The 20754-nt window shown below is 44.8% G+C and overlaps 2 protein-coding genes across 6 annotated transcripts in view; one reads left to right on the top strand and one right to left on the bottom strand.

Moving 5' to 3' along the window:
* Positions 1-20754, top strand: part of ATAD1 (ATPase family AAA domain containing 1) — a 47951-nt gene that overhangs the window by 20513 nt on the left and 6684 nt on the right. For 2 of the 5 annotated variants that reach the window (XR_012930506.1, XM_076055282.1), the window contains exons 7-9: positions 3554-3643; positions 4097-4147; positions 16415-16548. Coding sequence is in view for 4 of the 5 variants with exons in the window: in XM_076055282.1 (XP_075911397.1) it covers positions 3554-3643; positions 4097-4147; positions 16415-16548 (275 nt within the window). In the remaining variant the exon portion in view is untranslated. Of the gene's footprint in view, positions 1-3553; positions 3644-4096; positions 4148-4591; positions 4655-14204; positions 14280-14524; positions 14600-16414; positions 16549-20754 lie in introns of those variants that run through there. The other 3 variants (XM_076055285.1, XM_076055283.1, XM_076055286.1) reach the window with 3 other exon arrangements.
* Positions 18870-20754, bottom strand: part of LOC142906791 (uncharacterized) — an 8515-nt gene continuing 6630 nt past the window's right edge. Inside the window, exon 2 of the mRNA XM_076055281.1 lies at positions 18870-20617. The gene's annotated coding sequence lies outside the window, so the exon portion shown is untranslated. The remainder of the gene's footprint in view (positions 20618-20754) is intronic.

Here is a 20754-nt window from a genome sequence, read left to right on the forward strand (position 1 = left end):
TATCCACGTGCACGAGCACAAGAGACAATTTCAACCGAGAAGATGGATTCTGGCTTAGCAATCATTGGAAGGATTTGATAAACCATTTCAGTTCTTAATCGATTGTTCACGCTTACGGCTACCATGAGAGATTCGTTCATGAGGCTATCCACGTGCACGAGCACAAGAGACAATTTCAACCGAGAAGATGGATTCTGGCTTAGCAATCATTGGAAGGATTTGATAAACCATTTCAGGGGTCTTAATTGATTGTTCATGCTTACGGCTACCATGAGAGATTCGTTCATGAGGCTATCCACGTACACGAGCACAAGAGACATTTTCGACCGAGAAGATGGATTCTGGCTCAGCAATCATTGGAAGGATTTGATAAACCATTTCGGGGGTCTTAATCGATTGTTCACGCTTACGGTGGCTTTCAGACAGCGTACATTAAATATTTCGTCTCCCCCCTCCTCTGTTTCAGAACATAGATGGACTAGTCCTTCTAAATAATCTGCCAAATAGCTGCGCATGGCGCTGACGTTTTTATAAATAAATAAATAGATACACCGTTTAAAAATAAATAAATTAATGCAAACCAACAAACCTGAAGACAACCGTTTGTGTTATGGTCGAAACGTCCGTGGGAATTTTTTTATTATTGTTTTTTATATATATACTTTATTATTTTATATTGTTTCCCCTTCAACGTGGTGACTTTACCGAAAGAACTAAGAATATATAATAATTATGAAGCATTTAATTGGCGGACTTGAACGGTGTAGAGAGAGGGGGCGGACATCCACAGACTGGCATGGGCGAGAGGGGGAGTTTACATATTGGTGGCGTGGTTGCAAAAAGGGAAATTTTGTTTAAGAAGCTGTGAAAGTTTGCGGGTACCAGTACTTAAAAAATATATATATATACACACACTGTACCGTTGGACAAAAAAATTAGTTTAACGTTTGGTTCGGATAATTTAGCATTGAAATAGCTGCGTGATTAGTTTGTGTGACTGGTCGCGGGAAATGGTCGTGTTAAAGTCAAAGCCTACACATCCACAGAGGCACCTAGTACAAAAATCAAACAGGAGGATTTAGCATTGAAATAGCTGAGTGATTAGTTTGTGTGACTGGTCACAGAAATGGCTATGTTAAAGTCAAAGACTACACATCCACAGAGGCACCTAGTACAAATCAAACAGGAGAATTTAGCATTGAAATAGCTGAGGGATTAGCTTGTGACTGGTCACAGAAATGGCTATGTTAAAGTCAAAGCCTACACATCCACAGAGGCACCTGGTACAAATCAAACAGGAGAATTTAGCATTGAAATAGCTGAGTGATTAGCTTGTGACTGGTCACAGAAATGGCTATGTTAAAGTCAAAGCTTACACATCCACAGAGGCACCTAGTACAAATCAAACAGGAGAATTTAGCGTTGAAATAGCTGAGTGATTAGCTTGTGACTGGTCACAGAAATGGCTATGTTAAAGTCAAAGCCTACACATCCACAGAGGCACCTGGTACAAATCAAACAGGAGGATTTAGCATTGAAATAGCTGAGTGATTAGCTTGTGACTGGTCACAGAAATAGCTATGTTAAAGTCAAAGCCTACACATCCACAGAGGCACCTAGTACAAATCAAACAGGAGGATTTAGCATTGAAATAGCTGAGTGATTAGCTTGTGTGACTGGTCACAGAAATGGCTATGTTAAAGTCAAAGCCTACACATCCACAGAGGCACCTAGTACAAAAATCAAACAGGAGGATTTAGCGTTGAAATAGCTGAGTGATTAGCTTGTGACTGGTCACAGAATTAGCTATGTTAAAGTCAAAGCTTACACATCCACAGAGGCACCTAGTACAAATCAAACAGGAGAATTTAGCATTTAAATAGCTGAGTGATTAGCTTGTGACTGGTCACAGAAATAGCTTTGTTAAAGTCAAAGCCTACACATCCACAGATGCACCTAGTACAAATCAAACAGGAGAATTTAGCATTGAAATAGCTGAGTGATTAGCTTGTGACTGGTCACAGAAATGGCTATGTTAAAGTCAAAGCCTACACATCCACAGAGGCACCTAGTACAAATCAAACAGGAGAATTTAGCGTTGAAATAGCCGAGTGATTAGCTTGTGACTGGTCACAGAAATAGCCGTGTTAAAGTCAAAGCCTACACATCCACAGAGGCACCTAGTACAAAAATCAAACAGGAGAATTTAGCATTGAAATAACTGAGGGATTAGCTTGTGACTGGTCACAGAAATGGCTATGTTCAAGTCAAAGCATACACATCCACAAAGGCACCTAGTACAAATCAAACAGGAGAATTTAGCATTGAAATAGCTGCGTGATTAGCTTGTGACTGGTCACAGAAATAGCTATGTTAAAGTCAAAGCCTACACATCCACAGAGGCACCTAGTACAAATCAAACAGGAGAATTTAGCATTGAAATAGCTGAGTGATTAGCTTGTGTGACTGGTCACAGAAATGGCTATGTTAAAGTCAAAGCCTACACATCCACAGAGGCACCTGGTACAAATCAAACAGGAGAATTTAGCATTGAAATAGCTGAGTGATTAGCTTGTGTGACTGGTCACAGAAATGGCTATGTTAAAGTCAAAGCCCACACATTCACAGAGGCACCTAGTACAAATCAAACAGGAGAATTTAGCGTTGAAATAGCCGAGTGATTAGCTTGTGACTGGTCACAGAAATGGCTATGTTAAAGTCAAAGCCTACACATCCACAGAGGCACCTAGTACAAATCAAACAGGAGAATTTAGCATTGAAATAGCTGAGTGATTAGCTTGTGACTGGTCACAGAAATAGTTGTGTTAAAGTCAAAGCCTACACATCCACAGAGGCACCTAGTACAAAAATCAAACAGGATAATTTAGCATTGAAATAGCTGAGTGATTAGCTTGTGACTGGTCACAGAAATAGTTGTGTTAAAGTCAAAGCCTACACATCCACAGAGGCACCTGGTACAAATCAAACAGGAGAATGTAGCATTGAAATAGCTGAGTGATTAGCTTGTGACTGGTCACAGGAATAGTTATGTTAAAGTCAAAGCTTACACATCCACAGAGGCACCTGGTACAAATCAAACAGGAGAATTTAGCATTGAAATAGCTGAGTGATTAGCTTGTGACTGGTCACAGAAATAGCTGTGTTGTTGATGTTGTTGATGTTGTTGTTGATAATTATGATGTTGTAGTTGATGTTGTTGATGTTGTTGATATTGTTGTTGATGTTGTTGATAATTATGATGATGTTGTTGTTGATGTTGTTATTGATATTGTTGTTGATGTTGATAATTATGATGATGTTGTAGTTGATGTTGTTGTTGTTGATATTGTTGTTGATGTTGTTGATGTTGTTGAAAATTATGATGATGTTGTTGTTGATGTTGTTGATGTTATTGATATTGTTGTTGATGTTGTTGATGTTGTTGATAATTATGATGATGTTGTTGATGTTGTTGATGATGTTGTTGATGTTGATGATGTTGATGTTGTTGTTGATGTTGTTGTTGATGTTGTTGTTGTTGTTGATGTTGCAGGTGATGGTGATGGGCGCCTCAAACCGTCCCCAGGACATCGACGCGGCCATCCTGCGCCGAATGCCAACTCGGTTCCACATCACCCTGCCGGTGATGGTGGTGGTGGTGGTGATGGTGGTGGTGGTGATGATGGTGGTGATGGTGGTGGTGGTGATGGTGATGGTGGTGGTGATGGTGGTGGTGGTGGTGATGATGGTGGTGATGGTGGTGGTGGTGGTGATGATACTACTACTGATGATGATGATGTTACTACTACTGATGATGATGATACTACTGCTGATGATGATGATGATGATACTACTACTGATGATGATGTTACTACTGATTATGATGATACTACTACTGATGATGATACTACTACTGATGATGATGATACTTCTACTGATGATGATGATGATGATACTACTGATTATGATGATACTACTACTACTGATGATGATGATGTTACTACTGATTATGATGATACTACTACTGATGATGATGATACTACTACTGATGATGATGATACTACTGATGATACTGATGATGTTGATGATCTTTCAGAATGAGAAACAGAGACTGGATATTCTGCGTCTGATCCTCAGTACCGAAGAGGTGAGGATGATGATGGTGGTGGTGAGTGGGTGAGTGGGTGAGTGGGTGGGTGAGTGGGTGAGTGGGTGAGTGACTGTAACTGAGTGAGTGACTGAGTGAGTGACTAAGTGACTGAGTGACTGAGTGACTGACTGAGTGACTGAGTGAGTGACTGAGTGACTGACTGAGTGACTGACTGAGTGACTGAGTGACTGACTGAGTGACTGACTGAGTGACTGACTGAGTGACTGAGTGACTGACTGAGTGACTGACTGAGTGACTAACTGAGTGACTAACTGAGTGACTGAGTGACTGACTGAGTGACTAACTGAGTGACTGACTGAGTGACTAACTGAGTGACTGACTGACTAACTGAGTGACTAACTGAGTGACTAACTGAGTGACTGACTGACTAACTGAGTGACTAACTGAGTGACTAACTGAGTGACTGTGTCGTTGTGGCAGGTCGACTGTGACTTTGACGAGCGGGAGATTTTGCGACTGACTGTCTGACTGACTGTCTGACTGAGTGACTGACTGACTGACTAAGTGACTGACTGAGTGACTGACTGAGTGACTGACTGACTGACTAAGTGACTGACTAACAGATTGACTAACTGAGTGACTGACTGAGTGACTAAGTGACTGACTGACTGAGTGACTGACTGAGTGACTAACTGAGTGACTGACTAAGTGACTGACTAACTGACTGACTAACTGAGTGACTGAGTGACTGAGTGACTGAGTGACTGAGTGACTGACTGAGTGAGTGACTGAGTGACTGACTGACTGACTGTCTGACTGACTGACTGACTAAGTGACTGACTAACTGAGTGACTGAGTGACTGACTGACTGAGTGACTGACTGAGTGACTGACTGACTGAGTGACTAACTGAGTGACTGTGTCCTTGTTTCAGGTCGACTGTGACTTTGACGAGTGGGAGATTTTGCGACTGACTGTCTGACTGAGTGGCTGACTGACTAAGTGACTGACTGAGTGACTGACTGAGTGACTGACTGACTAAGTGACTGACTAACAGATTGACTAACTGAGTGACTGAGTGAGTGACTGACTGAGTGACTGACTGAGTGACTAACTGAGTGACTGACTAAGTGACTGACTAACTGAGTGACTGACTGAGTGACTGAGTGACTGACTGAGTGAGTGACTGAGAGTGACTGACTGACTGTCTGACTGACTGACTGACTAAGTGACTGACTAACTGAGTGACTGAGTGACTGACTGACTGAGTGACTGACTGACTGTCTGACTGACTGTCTGACTGAGTGACTGACTGACTAAGTGACTCACTGAGTGACTGACTGAGTGACTGACTGACTGACTAAGTGACTGACTAACAGATTGACTAACTGAGTGACTGACTGAGTGACTAAGTGACTGACTGAGTGACTGACTGACTGACTGAATGACTGACTAACTGAGTGACTGACTGAGTGACTGACTGAGTGACTGACTGAGTGACTGACTGACTGACTGAGTGACTGACTGAGTGAGTGACTGACTGACTGACTAAGTGACTGACTAAGTGACTGACTAAGTGACTGACTAACTGAGTGACTGTCCTTGTTGCAGGTCGACTGTGACTTTGACGAGCGGGAGATTTCGCGACTGACTGTCTGTCTGACTGAGTGACTGACTGACTGACTGACTGAATGACTGACTGAATGACTGACTAACTGAGTGACTGACTGAGTGACTGACTGAGTGACTGACTGACTGACTGAGTGACTGACTGACTGAGTGACTGACTGAGTGACTGACTGACTGAGTGACTAACTGAGTGACTGTCTGTCTGACTGAGTGACTGAGTGACTAACTGAGTGACTGAGTGACTAACTGAGTGACTGACTGAGTGACTGACTGACTGAGTGACTGACTAACTGAGTGACTAACTGAGTGACTGACTGACTGAGTGACTAACTGAGTGACTGTGTCCTTGTTTCAGGTCGACTGTGACTTTGACGAGCGGGAGATTTCGCGACTGACTGAGTGAGTGACTGACTGACTGAGTGACTAACTGAGTGACTGACAGTGACTGACTGAGTGTCTGTGTAACTGAGTGACTGACTGAGTGACTGACTGAGTGACTAACTGAGTGACTGAGTGACTAACTGACTAAGTGACTGACTGACTAACTGAGTGACTAACTGAGTGACTATCTGAGTGACTAACTGAGTGACTATCTGAGTGACTAACTGAGTGACTAACTGAGTGACTGTGTCCTTGTTTCAGGTCAACTGTGATTTTGACGAGCGGGAGATTTCGCGACTGACTGTCTGACTGACTGTCTGACTGAGTGACTGACTGACTGAATGACTGAGTGACTGACTAACTGAGTGACTGAGTGACTGAGTGACTGACTGAGTGACTGACTGAGTGACTAACTGAGTGACTGACTGACTGACTGAGTGACTAACTGAGTGACTAACTGACTGACTAAGTGACTGACTAACTGAGTGACTAACTGAATGACTGAGTGACTGACTAACTGAGTGACTAACTGAGTGACTAACTGAGTGACTGAGTGACTGTCTGTCTGACTGAGTGACTGAGTGACTGAGTGACTAACTGAGTGACTGACTGACTGAGTGACTGAGTGACTGACTAACTAAGTGACTAACTGAGTGACTGTCCTTGTTGCAGGTCGACTGTGACTTTGACGAGCGGGAGATTTCGCGACTGACTGTCTGACTAACTGTCTGTCTGACTGAGTGACTGAGTGACTGACTGACTGAGTGACTGACTGAGTGACTGACTGAGTAACTGAGTGAGTGAGTAACTGACTGAGTGAATGACTGACTGGCTGACTGAGTGAGTGACTGACTGACTAAGTGACTGACTAAGTGACTGACTAACTGAGTGACTGTGTCCTTGTTGCAGGTCGACTGTGACTTTGACGAGCGGGAGATTTCGCGACTGACTGTCTGACTGAGTGACTGAGTGACTGACTGACTAAGTGACTAACTAAGTGACTAACTGAGTGACTAACTGAGTGACTGACTGAGTGACTGACTTACTGAGTGACTGAGTGACTGACTGACTGAGTGACTGACTGACTGAGTGACTGACTGAGTGACTAACTGAGTGACTGTGTCCTTGTTGCAGGTCGACTGTGACTTTGACGAGCGGGAGATTTTGTGACTGACTGTCTGACTAACTGAGTGACTGAGTGACTGACTGAGTGACTGACTGACTGAGTGACTGACTGAGTGACTGACTGACTGAGTGACTAACTGAGTGGCTGACTGAGTGACTGAGTGAGTGACTGACTGAGTGACTGACTGAGTGACTAACTGAGTGACTGAGTGACTAACTGAGTGACTAACTGAGTGACTGTCCTTGTTTCAGGTCGACTGTGATTTTGACGAGCGGGAGATTTTGCGACTGACTGTCTGACTAACTGAGTGACTGAGTGACTGACTGAGTGACTGACTGACTGAGTGACTGACTGAGTGACTGACTGACTGAGTGACTAACTGAGTGGCTGACTGAGTGACTGAGTGAGTGACTGACTGAGTGACTGACTGAGTGACTAACTGAGTGACTGAGTGACTAACTGAGTGACTAACTGAGTGACTGTGTCCTTGTTGCAGGTCGACTGTGACTTTGACGAGCGGGAGATTTCGCGACTGACTGTCTGTCTGACTGAGTGACTGAGTGACTGACTGAGTGACTGAGTGACTAACTAACTGACTAACTGAGTGACTAACTGAGTGAGTGACTGAGTGACTGACTGAGTGAGTGACTGACTGACTAAGTGACTGACTAACTGAGTGACTAACTGAGTGACTGTCCTTGTTGCAGGTCGACTGTGACTTTGACGAGCGGGAGATTTCGCGACTGACTGTCTGTCTGACTGAGTGACTAACTGAGTGACTGACTGACTGACTAAGTGACTGACTAAGTGACTGACTAACTGAGTGACTTACTGTCTGAGTGACTAACTGACTGACTGAGTGACTAACTGAGTGACTGACTGAGTGACTGTGTCCTTGTTGCAGGTCGACTGTGACTTTGACGAGCGGGAGATTTCGCGACTGACTGTCTGTCTGACTGAGTGACTGACTGACTGAGTGAGTGACTGACTGACTAAGTGACTGACTAACTGAGTGACTGTCCTTGTTGCAGGTCGACTGTGACTTTGACGAGCGGGAGATTTCGCGACTGACTGTCTGACTGACTGAGTGACTGAGTGACTAACTGAGTGACTGAGTGACTGACTGAGTGACTAACTGACTAACTGAGTGACTGACTGACTGTCTGACTGACTGAGTGAGTGACTGACTGACTAAGTGACTGACTAACTGAGTGACTAACTGAGTGACTGTCCTTGTTGCAGGTCGACTGTGACTTTGACGAGCGGGAGATTTCGCGACTGACTGTCTGACTGAGTGACTGAGTGACTGACTGACTGAGTGACTAACTGAGTGACTGACTGAGTGACTGAGTGAGTGACTGTGTAACTGACTGACTGAGTGACTGACTGACTAACTGAGTGACTGACTGAGTGACTGACTGACTGAGTGACTGACTGACTAACTGAGTGACTAACTGAGTGACTAACTGAGTGACTGAGTGACTGACTGAGTGACTAACTGAGTGACTGACTGACTAAGTGACTAACTGAGTGACTAACTGACTGACTAACTGAGTGACTAACTGAGTGACTGTGTCCTTGTTGCAGGTCGACTGTGACTTTGACGAGCGGGAGATTTCGCGACTGACTGTCTGACTGACTGTCTGTCTGACTGACTGACTGAGTGACTAACTGAGTGACTAACTGAGTGACTGAGTGACTGACTGAGTGACTAACTGAGTGACTAACTGAGTGACTGAGTGACTGACTGAGTGACTAACTGACTGACTAACTGAGTGACTAACTGAGTGACTGTGTCCTTGTTGCAGGTCGACTGTGATTTTGACGAGCGGGAGATTTCGCGACTGACTGTCTGTCTGAGTGACTGAGTGACTGAGTGACTGACTGAGTGACTGAGTGACTAACTGAGTGACTAACTGACTGACTGAGTGACTGACTGACTAACTGAGTGACTAACTGAGTGACTGACTGAGTGACTGTGTCCTTGTTGTAGGTCGACTGTGACTTTGACGAGCGGGAGATTTCGCGACTGACTGTCTGACTGAGTGACTGAGTGACTGACTGACTGAGTGACTAACTGAGTGACTGACTGAGTGACTGAGTGAGTGACTGTGTAACTGACTGACTGAGTGACTGACTGACTAACTGAGTGACTGACTGAGTGACTGACTGACTGAGTGACTGACTGACTAACTGAGTGACTAACTGAGTGACTAACTGAGTGACTGAGTGACTGACTGAGTGACTAACTGAGTGACTGACTGACTGACTGACTAAGTGACTGACTAACTGAGTGACTAACTGAGTGACTGTGTCCTTGTTGCAGGTCGACTGTGACTTTGACGAGCGGGAGATTTCGCGACTGACTGTCTGACTGACTGTCTGTCTGACTGACTGACTGAGTGACTAACTGAGTGACTAACTGAGTGACTGAGTGACTGACTGAGTGCCTAACTGAGTGACTAACTGAGTGACTGAGTGACTGACTGAGTGACTAACTGACTGACTAACTGAGTGACTAACTGAGTGACTGTGTCCTTGTTGCAGGTCGACTGTGATTTTGACGAGCGGGAGATTTCGCGACTGACTGTCTGTCTGAGTGACTGAGTGACTGAGTGACTGACTGAGTGACTGAGTGACTAACTGACTGACTGAGTGACTGACTGACTAACTGAGTGACTAACTGAGTGACTGACTGAGTGACTGTGTCCTTGTTGCAGGTCGACTGTGACTTTGACGAGCGGGAGATTTCGCGACTGACTGTCTGACTAACTGAGTGACTGACTGAGTGACTGAGTGACTGACTGAGTGACTGACTGACTGAGTGAATGACTGACTGGCTGACTGAGTGAGTGACTGACTGACTAAGTGACTGACTAAGTGACTGACTAACTGAGTGACTGTGTCCTTGTTGCAGGTCAACTGTGACTTTGACGAGCGGGAGATTTCGCGACTGACTGTCTGACTAACTGAGTGACTGACTGAGTGACTGAGTGACTGACTGAGTGACTGACTGACTGAGTGAATGACTGACTGGCTGACTGAGTGAGTGACTGACTGACTAAGTGACTGACTAACTGAGTGACTGACTGAGTGACTGTGTCCTTGTTGCAGGTCGACTGTGACTTTGACGAGCGTGAGATTTCGCGACTGACTGTCTGACTAACTGAGTGACTGACTGAGTGACTGAGTGACTGACTGAGTGACTGACTGACTGAGTGAATGACTGACTGGCTGACTGAGTGAGTGACTGACTGACTAAGTGACTGACTAAGTGACTGACTAACTGAGTGACTGTGTCCTTCTTGCAGGTCGACTGTGACTTTGACGAGCGGGAGATTTCGCGACTGACTGACTGAGTGACTGACTGAGTGACTGAGTGACTGACTGAGTGACTGACTGACTGAGTGAATGACTGACTGGCTGACTGAGTGAGTGACTGACTGACTAAGTGACTGACTAACTGAGTGACTGACTGAGTGACTGTGTCCTTGTTGCAGGTCGACTGTGACTTTGACGAGCGTGAGATTTCGCGACTGACTGTCTGACTAACTGAGTGACTGACTGAGTGACTGAGTGACTGACTGAGTGACTGACTGACTGAGTGAATGACTGACTGGCTGACTGAGTGACTGACTGACTAAGTGACTGACTAAGTGACTGACTAACTGAGTGACTGTGTCCTTGTTGCAGGTCGACTGTGACTTTGACGAGCGGGAGATTTCGCGACTCACTGTCTGTCTGACTGAGTGACTGAGTGACTGAGTGACTGACTGAGTGACTGACTGACTGAGTGACTGAGTGACTAACTAACTGACTAACTGAGTGACTAACTGAGTGACTAACTGAGTGAGTGACTGACTGACTGAGTGAGTGACTGACTGACTAAGTGACTGACTAACTGAGTGACTGTGTCCTTGTTGCAGGTCGACTGTGATTTTGACGAGCGGGAGATTTCGCGACTGACTGTCTGTCTGACTGAGTGACTGACTGAGTGACTGAGTGACTGACTGAGTGACTGACTGGCTGTCTGACTGACTAACTGAGTGACTAACTGAGTGACTGACTAACTGAGTGACTAACTGAGTGACTGTGTCCTTGTTGCAGGTCGACTGTGACTTTGACGAGCGGGAGATTTCGCGACTGACTCTGTCTGACTGAGTGACTGACTGAATGACTGACTGAGTGACTGAGTGACTGACTAACTGACTAACTGAGTGACTGAGTGACTGTCTGTCTGACTGAGTGACTAACTGAGTGACTGTCCTTGTTGCAGGTCGACTGTGATTTTGACGAGCGGGAGATTTCGCGACTGACTGTCTGTCTGACTGAGTGACTGACTGAGTGACTAACTGAGTGACTAACTGACTGACTGAGTGACTGAGTGACTGAGTGACTAACTGAGTGACTGACTGACTGAGTGACTGAGTGACTGACTGAGTGACTAACTGAGTGACTGTCCTTGTTGCAGGTCGACTGTGATTTTGACGAGCGGGAGATTTCGCGACTGACTGTCTGTCTGACTGAGTGACTAACTGAGTGACTGACTGAGTGACTAACTGAGTGACTGAGTGACTGACTGAGTGACTAACTGACTAACTGACTGACTAAGTGACTGACTGACTAACTGTGTGACTAACTGTCTGACTGAGTGACTGACTGAGTGACTAACTGAGTGACTAACTGACTGACTGAGTGACTGACTGACTAAGTGAGTGACTAACTGAGTGACTGACTAAGTGACTGACTGACTGAGTGACTGTGTCCTTGTTGCAGGTCGACTGTGACTTTGACGAGCGGGAGATTTCGCGACTGACTGTCTGACTGAGTGACTGACTGAGTGACTGACTGAGTGACTGAGTGACTGACTAACTGACTAACTGAGTGACTGAGTGACTGTCTGTCTGACTGAGTGACTAACTGAGTGACTGTGTCCTTGTTGCAGGTCGACTGTGACTTTGACGAGCGGGAGATTTCGCGACTGACTGTCTGTCTGACTGAGTGACTGACTGAGTGACTAACTGAGTGACTAACTGAGTGACTGTCTGAGTGACTGACTGACTGAGTGACTGACTGACTGAGTGACTGACTGACTAAGTGACTGACTGACTGAGTGACTAACTGACTAAGTGACTGACTAACTGAGTGACTAACTGAGTGACTGTCCTTGTTGCAGGTCGACTGTGACTTTGACGAGCGGGAGATTTCGCGACTGACTGTCTGTCTGACTGAGTGACTGACTGAGTGACTAACTGAGTGACTAACTGAGTGACTGTCTGAGTGACTGACTGAGTGACTGACTGAGTGACTGACTGAGTGACTGACTGAGTGACTAACTGAGTGACTGTGTCCTTGTTGCAGGTCGACTGTAATTTTGACGAGCGGGAGATTTCGCGACTGACTGTCTTACTGAGTGACTGAGTGACTAAGTGACTGAGTGACTGACTGAGTGACTAACTGAGTGACTGACTGACTGAGTGACTGACTGAGCGACTGACTGACTGACTGACTGACTGACTAAGTGACTGACTAACTGAGTGACTAACTGAGTGACTGTGTCCTTGTTGCAGGTCGACTGTGACTTTGACGAGCGGGAGATTTCGCGACTGACTGTCTGTCTGACTGAGTGACTGACTGAGTGACTGACTGAGTGACTAACTGAGTGACTAACTGAGTGACTAACTAACTGACTAACTGAGTGACTGACTGAGTGACTGACTGAGTGACTGTGTCCTTGTTGCAGGTCGACTGTGACTTTGACGAGCGGGAGATTTCGCGACTGACTGTCTGTCTGACTGAGTGACTAAGTGAGTGACTAACTGAGTGACTAACTGACTGACTGAGTGACTGAGTGACTGAGTGACTAACTGAGTGACTGACTGACTGAGTGACTGAGTGACTAACTGAGTGACTGTCCTTGTTGCAGGTCGACTGTGACTTTGACGAGCGGGAGATTTCGCGACTGACTGTCTGTCTGACTGAGTGACTAAGTGAGTGACTAACTGAGTGACTAACTGACTGACTGAGTGACTGAGTGACTGAGTGACTAACTGAGTGACTGACTGACTGAGTGACTGAGTGACTAACTGAGTGACTGTCCTTGTTGCAGGTCGACTGTGACTTTGACGAGCGGGAGATTTCGCGACTGACTGTCTGTCTGACTGAGTGACTAAGTGAGTGACTAACTGAGTGACTAACTGACTGACTGAGTGACTGAGTGACTGAGTGACTAACTGAGTGACTGTCCTTGTTGCAGGTCGACTGTGACTTTGACGAGCGGGAGATTTCGCGACTGACTGTCTGTCTGACTGAGTGACTGAGTGACTAACTGACTAAGTGACTGACTAACTGAGTGACTGACTGGCTGTCTGACTGACTGACTGAGTGACTAACTGAGTGACTAACTGAGTGACTAACTGAGTGACTGTCCTTGTTGCAGGTCGACTGTGACTTTGACGAGCGGGAGATTTCGCGACTGACTGTCTGACTGACTGAGTGACTGACTGAGTGACTAACTAAGTGACTGACTAACTGAGTGACTGTGTCCTTGTTGCAGGTCGACTGTGATTTTGACGAGCGGGAGATTTCGCGACTGACTGTCTGTCTGACTGAGTGACTGACTGAGTGACTGAGTGACTGACTGAGTGACTGACTGGCTGTCTGACTGACTAACTGAGTGACTAACTGAGTGACTGACTAACTGAGTGACTAACTGAGTGACTGTGTCCTTGTTGCAGGTCGACTGTGACTTTGACGAGCGGGAGATTTCGCGACTGACTGTCTGTCTGACTGAGTGACTGAGTGACTGACTGAGTGACTGACTGAGTGACTGACTAACTGAGTGACTAACTGAGTGACTAACTGAGTGACTAACTGAGTGACTGACTGACTGACTAAGTGACTGACTAACTGAGTGACTAACTGAGTGACTGACTGAGTGACTGTGTCCTTGTTGCAGGTGGACTGTGACTTTGACGAGCGGGAGATTTCGCGACTGACTGTCTGTCTGACTGAGTGACTGACTGACTGACTGAGTGACTGACTGACTGACTAAGTGACTGACTAAGTGACTGACTAACTGAGTGACTGTGTCCTTGTTGCAGGTGGACTGTGACTTTGACGAGCGGGAGATTTCGCGACTGACTGTCTGTCTGACTGAGTGAGTGACTGAGTGACTGACTGAGTGACTGACTAACTGACTAAGTGACTGACTGAGTGACTAACTGAGTGACTGAGTGACTGAGTGAGTGACTAACTGAGTGACTGTCCTTGTTGCAGGTGGACTGTGATTTTGACGAGCGGGAGATTTCGCGACTGACTGTCTGTCTGACTGAGTGACTGACTGACTGAGTGACTGACTGAGTGACTGAGTGACTGACTGTCTGTCTGACTGAGTGACTAACTGACTGACTGACTGACTGAGTGACTGAGTGAGTGACTGAGTGACTGTGTGACTGACTGAGTGACTGACTGACTGAGTGACTGACTGAGTGACTGACTGACTGACTGACTGTCTGTCTGACTGACTGACTAACTGAGTGACTGTCCTTGTTGCAGGTGGACTGTGACTTTGACGAGCGGGAGATTTCGCGACTGACTGTCTGACTGAGTGACTGACTGACTGACTGACTAACTAAGTGACTAACTGAGTGACTGTGTCCTTGTTGCAGGTGGACTGTGATTTTGACGAGCGGGAGATTTCGCGACTGACTGTCTGTCTGACTGAGTGACTGAGTGACTGAGTGACTGACTGACTGAGTGACTGACTGAGTGACTAACTGAGTGACTAACTGACTGACTGAGTGACTGAGTGACTAACTGAGTGACTAACTGAGTGACTGACTGAGTGACTGTGTCCTTGTTGCAGGTCGACTGTGACTTTGACGAGCGGGAGATTTCGCGACTGACTGTCTGTCTGACTGAGTGACTGACTGAGTGACTGACTGAGTGACTGACTGACTGACTAAGTGACTGACTAACTGAGTGACTGACTGACTGACTGAGTGACTAACTAAGTGACTAACTGAGTGACTGTCCTTGTTGCAGGTCGACTGTGACTTTGACGAGCGGGAGATTTCGCGACTGACTGTCTGTCTGACTGAGTGAGTGACTGACTGAGTGACTGACTGAGTGACTAACTGAGTGACTGACTGACTAACTGACTGACTGACTGACTGAGTGACTAACTAACTGACTAACTGAGTGACTGACTGACTGACTGAGTGACTAACTAAGTGACTAACTGAGTGACTGTCCTTGTTGCAGGTGGACTGTGACTTTGACGAGCGGGAGATTTCGCGACTGACTGTCTGTCTGACTGAGTGACTGACTGAGTGACTGAGTGACTGAGTGACTGAGTGACTGACTGAGTGACTAACTGAGTGACTGTCCTTGTTGCAGGTGGACTGTGACTTTGACGAGCGGGAGATTTCGCGACTGACTGTCTGTCTGACTGAGTGAGTGACTGAGTGACTGACTGAGTGACTGACTGAGTGACTAACTGAGTGACTAACTGAGTGACTGACTGAGTGACTGACTGACTAACTGACTGACTGACTGAGTGACTAACTGAGTGACTGTCCTTGTTGCAGGTGGACTGTGACTTTGACGAGCGGGAGATTTCGCGACTGACTGTCTGTCTGACTGAGTGACTAACTGAGTGACTGACTGACTGACTAAGTGACTGAGTGACTAACTGACTAAGTGAGTGACTAACTGAGTGAGTGACTGACTGACTGACTGAGTGACTGACTGACTAAGTGACTGACTAACTGAGTGACTAACTGAGTGACTGACTGAGTGACTGTGTCCTTGTTGCAGGTGGACTGTGACTTTGACGAGCGGGAGATTTCGCGACTGACTGTCTGTCTGACTGAGTGACTGAGTGACTAACTGACTAAGTGAGTGACTAACTGAGTGAGTGACTGAGTGACTGACTGAGTGACTGACTGAGTGACTGACTGAGTGACTGACTAACTGAGTGACTAACTGAGTGACTGTGTCCTTGTTGCAGGTCGACTGTGATTTTGACGAGCGGGAGATTTCGCGACTGACTGTCTGTCTGACTGAGTGACTGACTGAGTGACTGACTGAGTGACTAACTGAGTGACTGAGTGACTAACTGAGTGACTAACTGAGTGACTGACTGAGTGACTGTCCTTGTTGCAGGTGGACTGTGACTTTGACGAGCGGGAGATTTCGCGACTGACTGTCGGCTTCTCAGGCAGTGACTTGCGGGAGCTCTGCAGGCATGCGGCTGTGGGGCGCGTGAGGGAGGCACTCAGGGAAGACGCCGGGGACGGGTGACTAAATACACAGTCACTCAGTCAGTCACTCAGTCAGTCACTCAGTCACTCAGTCACTCAGTCAGTTAGTTACACAGTCACTCAGTCAGTCACTCACTCATTCAGTTACACAGTCACTCAGTCAGTTACACAGTCACTCAGTCAGTCACTCAGTCAGTCACTCAGTCACTCAGTCACTCAGTCAGTCACTCAGTCACTCACTCACTCAGTCAGTCACTCAGTCAGTCACTCAGTCAGTCACGCAGTCACTCAGTCAGTCACTCAGTCAGTCACTCAGTCACTCAGTCAGTCACTCACTCACCCACTCAGTCAGTCACTCAGTCAGTCACTCAGTCAGTTAGTCACTCAATTACACAGTCACTCAGTCAGTCACTCAGTCAGTTACACACTCAGTCACTCAGTTACACAGTCGCTCAGTCACTCACTCAGCAACTCACTCACTCAGCCACTCACTCACCCACTCAGTCAGTCACTCAGTCAGTCACTCAGTCAGTTAGTCACTCAATTACACAGTCACTCAGTCAGTCACTCAGTCAGTTACACACTCAGTCACTCAGTTACACAGTCGCTCAGTCACTCACTCAGCAACTCACTCACTCAGCCACTCACTCACCCACTCAGTCACTCACTCAGTCACTCACTCAGTCAGTCACTCAGTCAGTCAGTCACTCAGTCAGTCACTCAGTCAGTTACACACTCAGTCACTCAATCAGTCACTCAGTTACACAGTCACTCAGTCAGTCACTCACTCACTCAGTCACTCACTCACCCACCCAGTCAGTCAGTCACTCAGTCACTCACTCACTCACCCACTCACTCACTCACTCAGTCACTCATTCAGTCACTCACTCAGTCACTCGCTCAGTCACTCACCAAGTCAGAGTGACTGAGCGACTGACTTGATTTGCGATGTGACAATTTTCTTGACGTTTTTAATTTGTTTTTTTAACACGCCACACTTCAGTTGAATGTTCACCGAGCAAATCGATTTAAAACTTGCGGATGGCATGCATTATCGTCAACGTTTAAACCCCTCGGTTAATTCAATTAAAACAACAAGATTTATCACGACGTTTCGACTTCACAACGCAAAGCAATCATCATCATCGTCATCAGGATGTGGAAACCATTATAATCAGACGCAGCGCGTACACGTTTTATGTACGTAACATAATTATTATTTTTATTTTTAACGCTTATCGAAACGTGAGTGGCTTTATCTGGTAGAGAAACATCGATTTTACCTCAGAAATGCGATTATTATTACTAATATAATTATTATTAGATTTGACGTCGGCTAGTGACAAAAGTCACTGCAGGAATCAATTAGTATAACGATACTCATTAATATTCTTGGTTCTTTGGGGTAAAGTCACCAGCACGTAGATAGGGAAATAATATAAATATTAAACAACAAGATTTATCACGACGTTTCGACTTCACAACACAAAGCAATCATCATCGTCATCAGGATGTGGAAACCATTATAATTAGACACAGCACTAACGCGTTTTATGTACGTAACATCATTATTATTATTTTTTTAACGCTTATCGAAACGTGAGTGGCTTTATCTGGTAGAGAAACATCGATTTTACCTCAGAAATGCGATTGTTATTACTAATATAATTATTAGATTTGACGTCGGCTCGTGACAAAAGTCACTGCAGGAATCAATTAGTATAACAATACTCATAATTTTGATTTAAATTTTGATTTAAATTTTGGTTCTTTGGGGTAAAGTCACCACCACGTAGATTGGGAAATAATATAAATATAAATTATCACGACGTTTCGACTTCACAACGCTAAGCAATCATCATCATCGTCATCAGGATGTGGAAACCATTATAATTAGACGCACCGTGCACGCGTTTTATGTACGTAACATCATAATTATTTTTTTTAACGCTTATCGAAACGTGAGTGGCTTTATCTGGTAGAGAAACATCGATTTTACCTCAGAAATGTGATTATTATTAATATAATTATTAGATTTGACGTCGGCTAGTGACAAAAGTCACTGCAGGAATCAATTAGTATAACGATACTCATTAATATTCTTGGTTCTTTGGGGTAAAGTCACCACCACGTAGATAGGGAAACAATAAAATAATAAAAAATATATATTTGTTTATTTTCTTAATATAATAAAAACGTATAAAAACATATAGAATAATGAAAACATATTTTTATTATTTTATTTACATAACAAATATGTTTTTTACCAATTAAATAATAAAAATATATATTTTTTACAATAAAATAACTAAAATATATCTGCATTATTTCACTGTTAAAAAAAAATCTTTTTTAAAAAATTACATAAACAAAATTAAACAAAATTTTAAAAAATACATTTTCATCATCATCATCATCATCCCATTTTATTGTTTCCCTTCGAACGCGGTGACCTTGCCGACGGAAAACAACAATAAGTGGGTTCAGGTTGAGTCGCACCGTTCGAGGATACAACAACAAGAACAACAAACAAACGGGGCTTGTTAAATGAAAGCGTGTCAAACACAAACACTCAAAAACACACTCAAAAACACTCTCAAAAACACCGCCAAAATCCTTTCCGGTCTAAAGAATGACGGAGCTGTAAAATCTTGCTTGGCGTGGCGGTGGTACGGTAGGCGGGGAAAATCCAGGCGCGGGTGATTTCACGTTTTGAAAGTTAAATTTTGATTGAAAGCTTTCGTGACTGCGGTAATTCATATCCTTAGTTTTTTTCGGTAAAGTCACCATATATATAAAACAATAATAAAAAAATTATTCTCACGACGTTTCGACCGTAACTCAAACGGTCGTCTTCAGGTGCGTTGGTTCGCTTAAATTTATTTATTTGTAAACGGCGTGTTTATTTATTTATAAAAAACCGTTAGCGCCACGCGCAACGATTTGGCAGTTTATTTAGAAGGACTAGTCCATCTACACTCTGAAAAGAGGAGGGGGGAGACTAATTTTTTATTTTATAATGTACGCTGTCTGAAAGCCACTGTAAGCGTGAACGATCGATTAAGAACCCGAAATGGTTTATCAAATCTTTCCAATGATTGCTAAGCCCAGAATCCATCTTCTCGGTTGAAATTGTCTCCGCGCTCGTATATGTGTGGATAGTTTTGAAAGTTGGTCAATTTGATTCCACAACAACAACTCCTCTGATAATGATATCGGCACCGTCCTCGGAATTTGATTGGTCCACACCAGAGACAGCTTTTCTTTAGAGGGCCCCCTTAAGTCTCTCCGCTGGTGTTGGACCAGAAGACGCCAAAAGGCGTCGCACAACTTTAAAAATCAGCGCGCCATCAAGAGTATCGGGAGCTTCGGGGTGTTAAGCATTTAGATTAAGAGACCTCCTTTGCCAGTAACAAGATACAGTTATAGGTTTTACAATTTTAACTGGCACAAAAACTGACACCTTCATACAAGGCATCGTGTTTTGCAATAACCGGAACACAAGCGGTCAAAATGCAAACATAAACAGACAGCTCTGATGAGAATAATATTAATAATATTACTCTGATGATGATAATATCGACACTGTCCTCGGAATTTGATTGGTCCACACCAGAGACAGCTTTTCTTAGAGGCCCCCTTAAGTCTCTCCGCTGGTGTTGGACCAGAAGACGCCAAAAGGCGTCGTACAACTTTAAAATCAGCGCGCCATCAAGAGTATCGGGAGCTTCGGGGTGTTAAGCATTTAGATTAAGAGACCTCCTTTGCCAGTAACAAGATATAGTAATAGGTTTTGCAATTTTAACTGGCACGCAAAAACTGACATCGTGTTTTGCAATAACCACAGCACAAGCGGTCAAAATGCAAACATAAACAGACAGCTCTGATGAGAATAATATTAATAATATAACTCTGATGATGATAATATCGACACTGTCCTCGGAATTTGATTGGTCCACACCAGAGACAGCTTTTCTTAGAGGCCTTTAGTCTCTCCGCTGGTGTTAGACCAGAAGACGCCAAAAGGCGTCGTACAACTTTAAAAAACAGCGCGCCATCAAGAGTATCGGGAGCTTCGGGGTGTTAAGCATTTAGATTAAGAGACCTCCTTTGCCAGTGGCAAGTTACAGTAATAGGTTTTACAATTTTAACTGGCACGCAAAAACTGACACCTTCATACAAGGCATCGTGTTTTGCAATAACCGGAACACAAGCGGTCAAAACGCAAACATAAACAGACAG

Source organism: Petromyzon marinus, chromosome 71 (genome assembly GCF_048934315.1).
Source record: "Petromyzon marinus isolate PM22_M1 ecotype Great Lakes invasive population chromosome 71, UKy_Petmar_22M1.pri1.0, whole genome shotgun sequence".
NCBI lineage: Eukaryota > Metazoa > Chordata > Hyperoartia > Petromyzontiformes > Petromyzontidae > Petromyzon > Petromyzon marinus.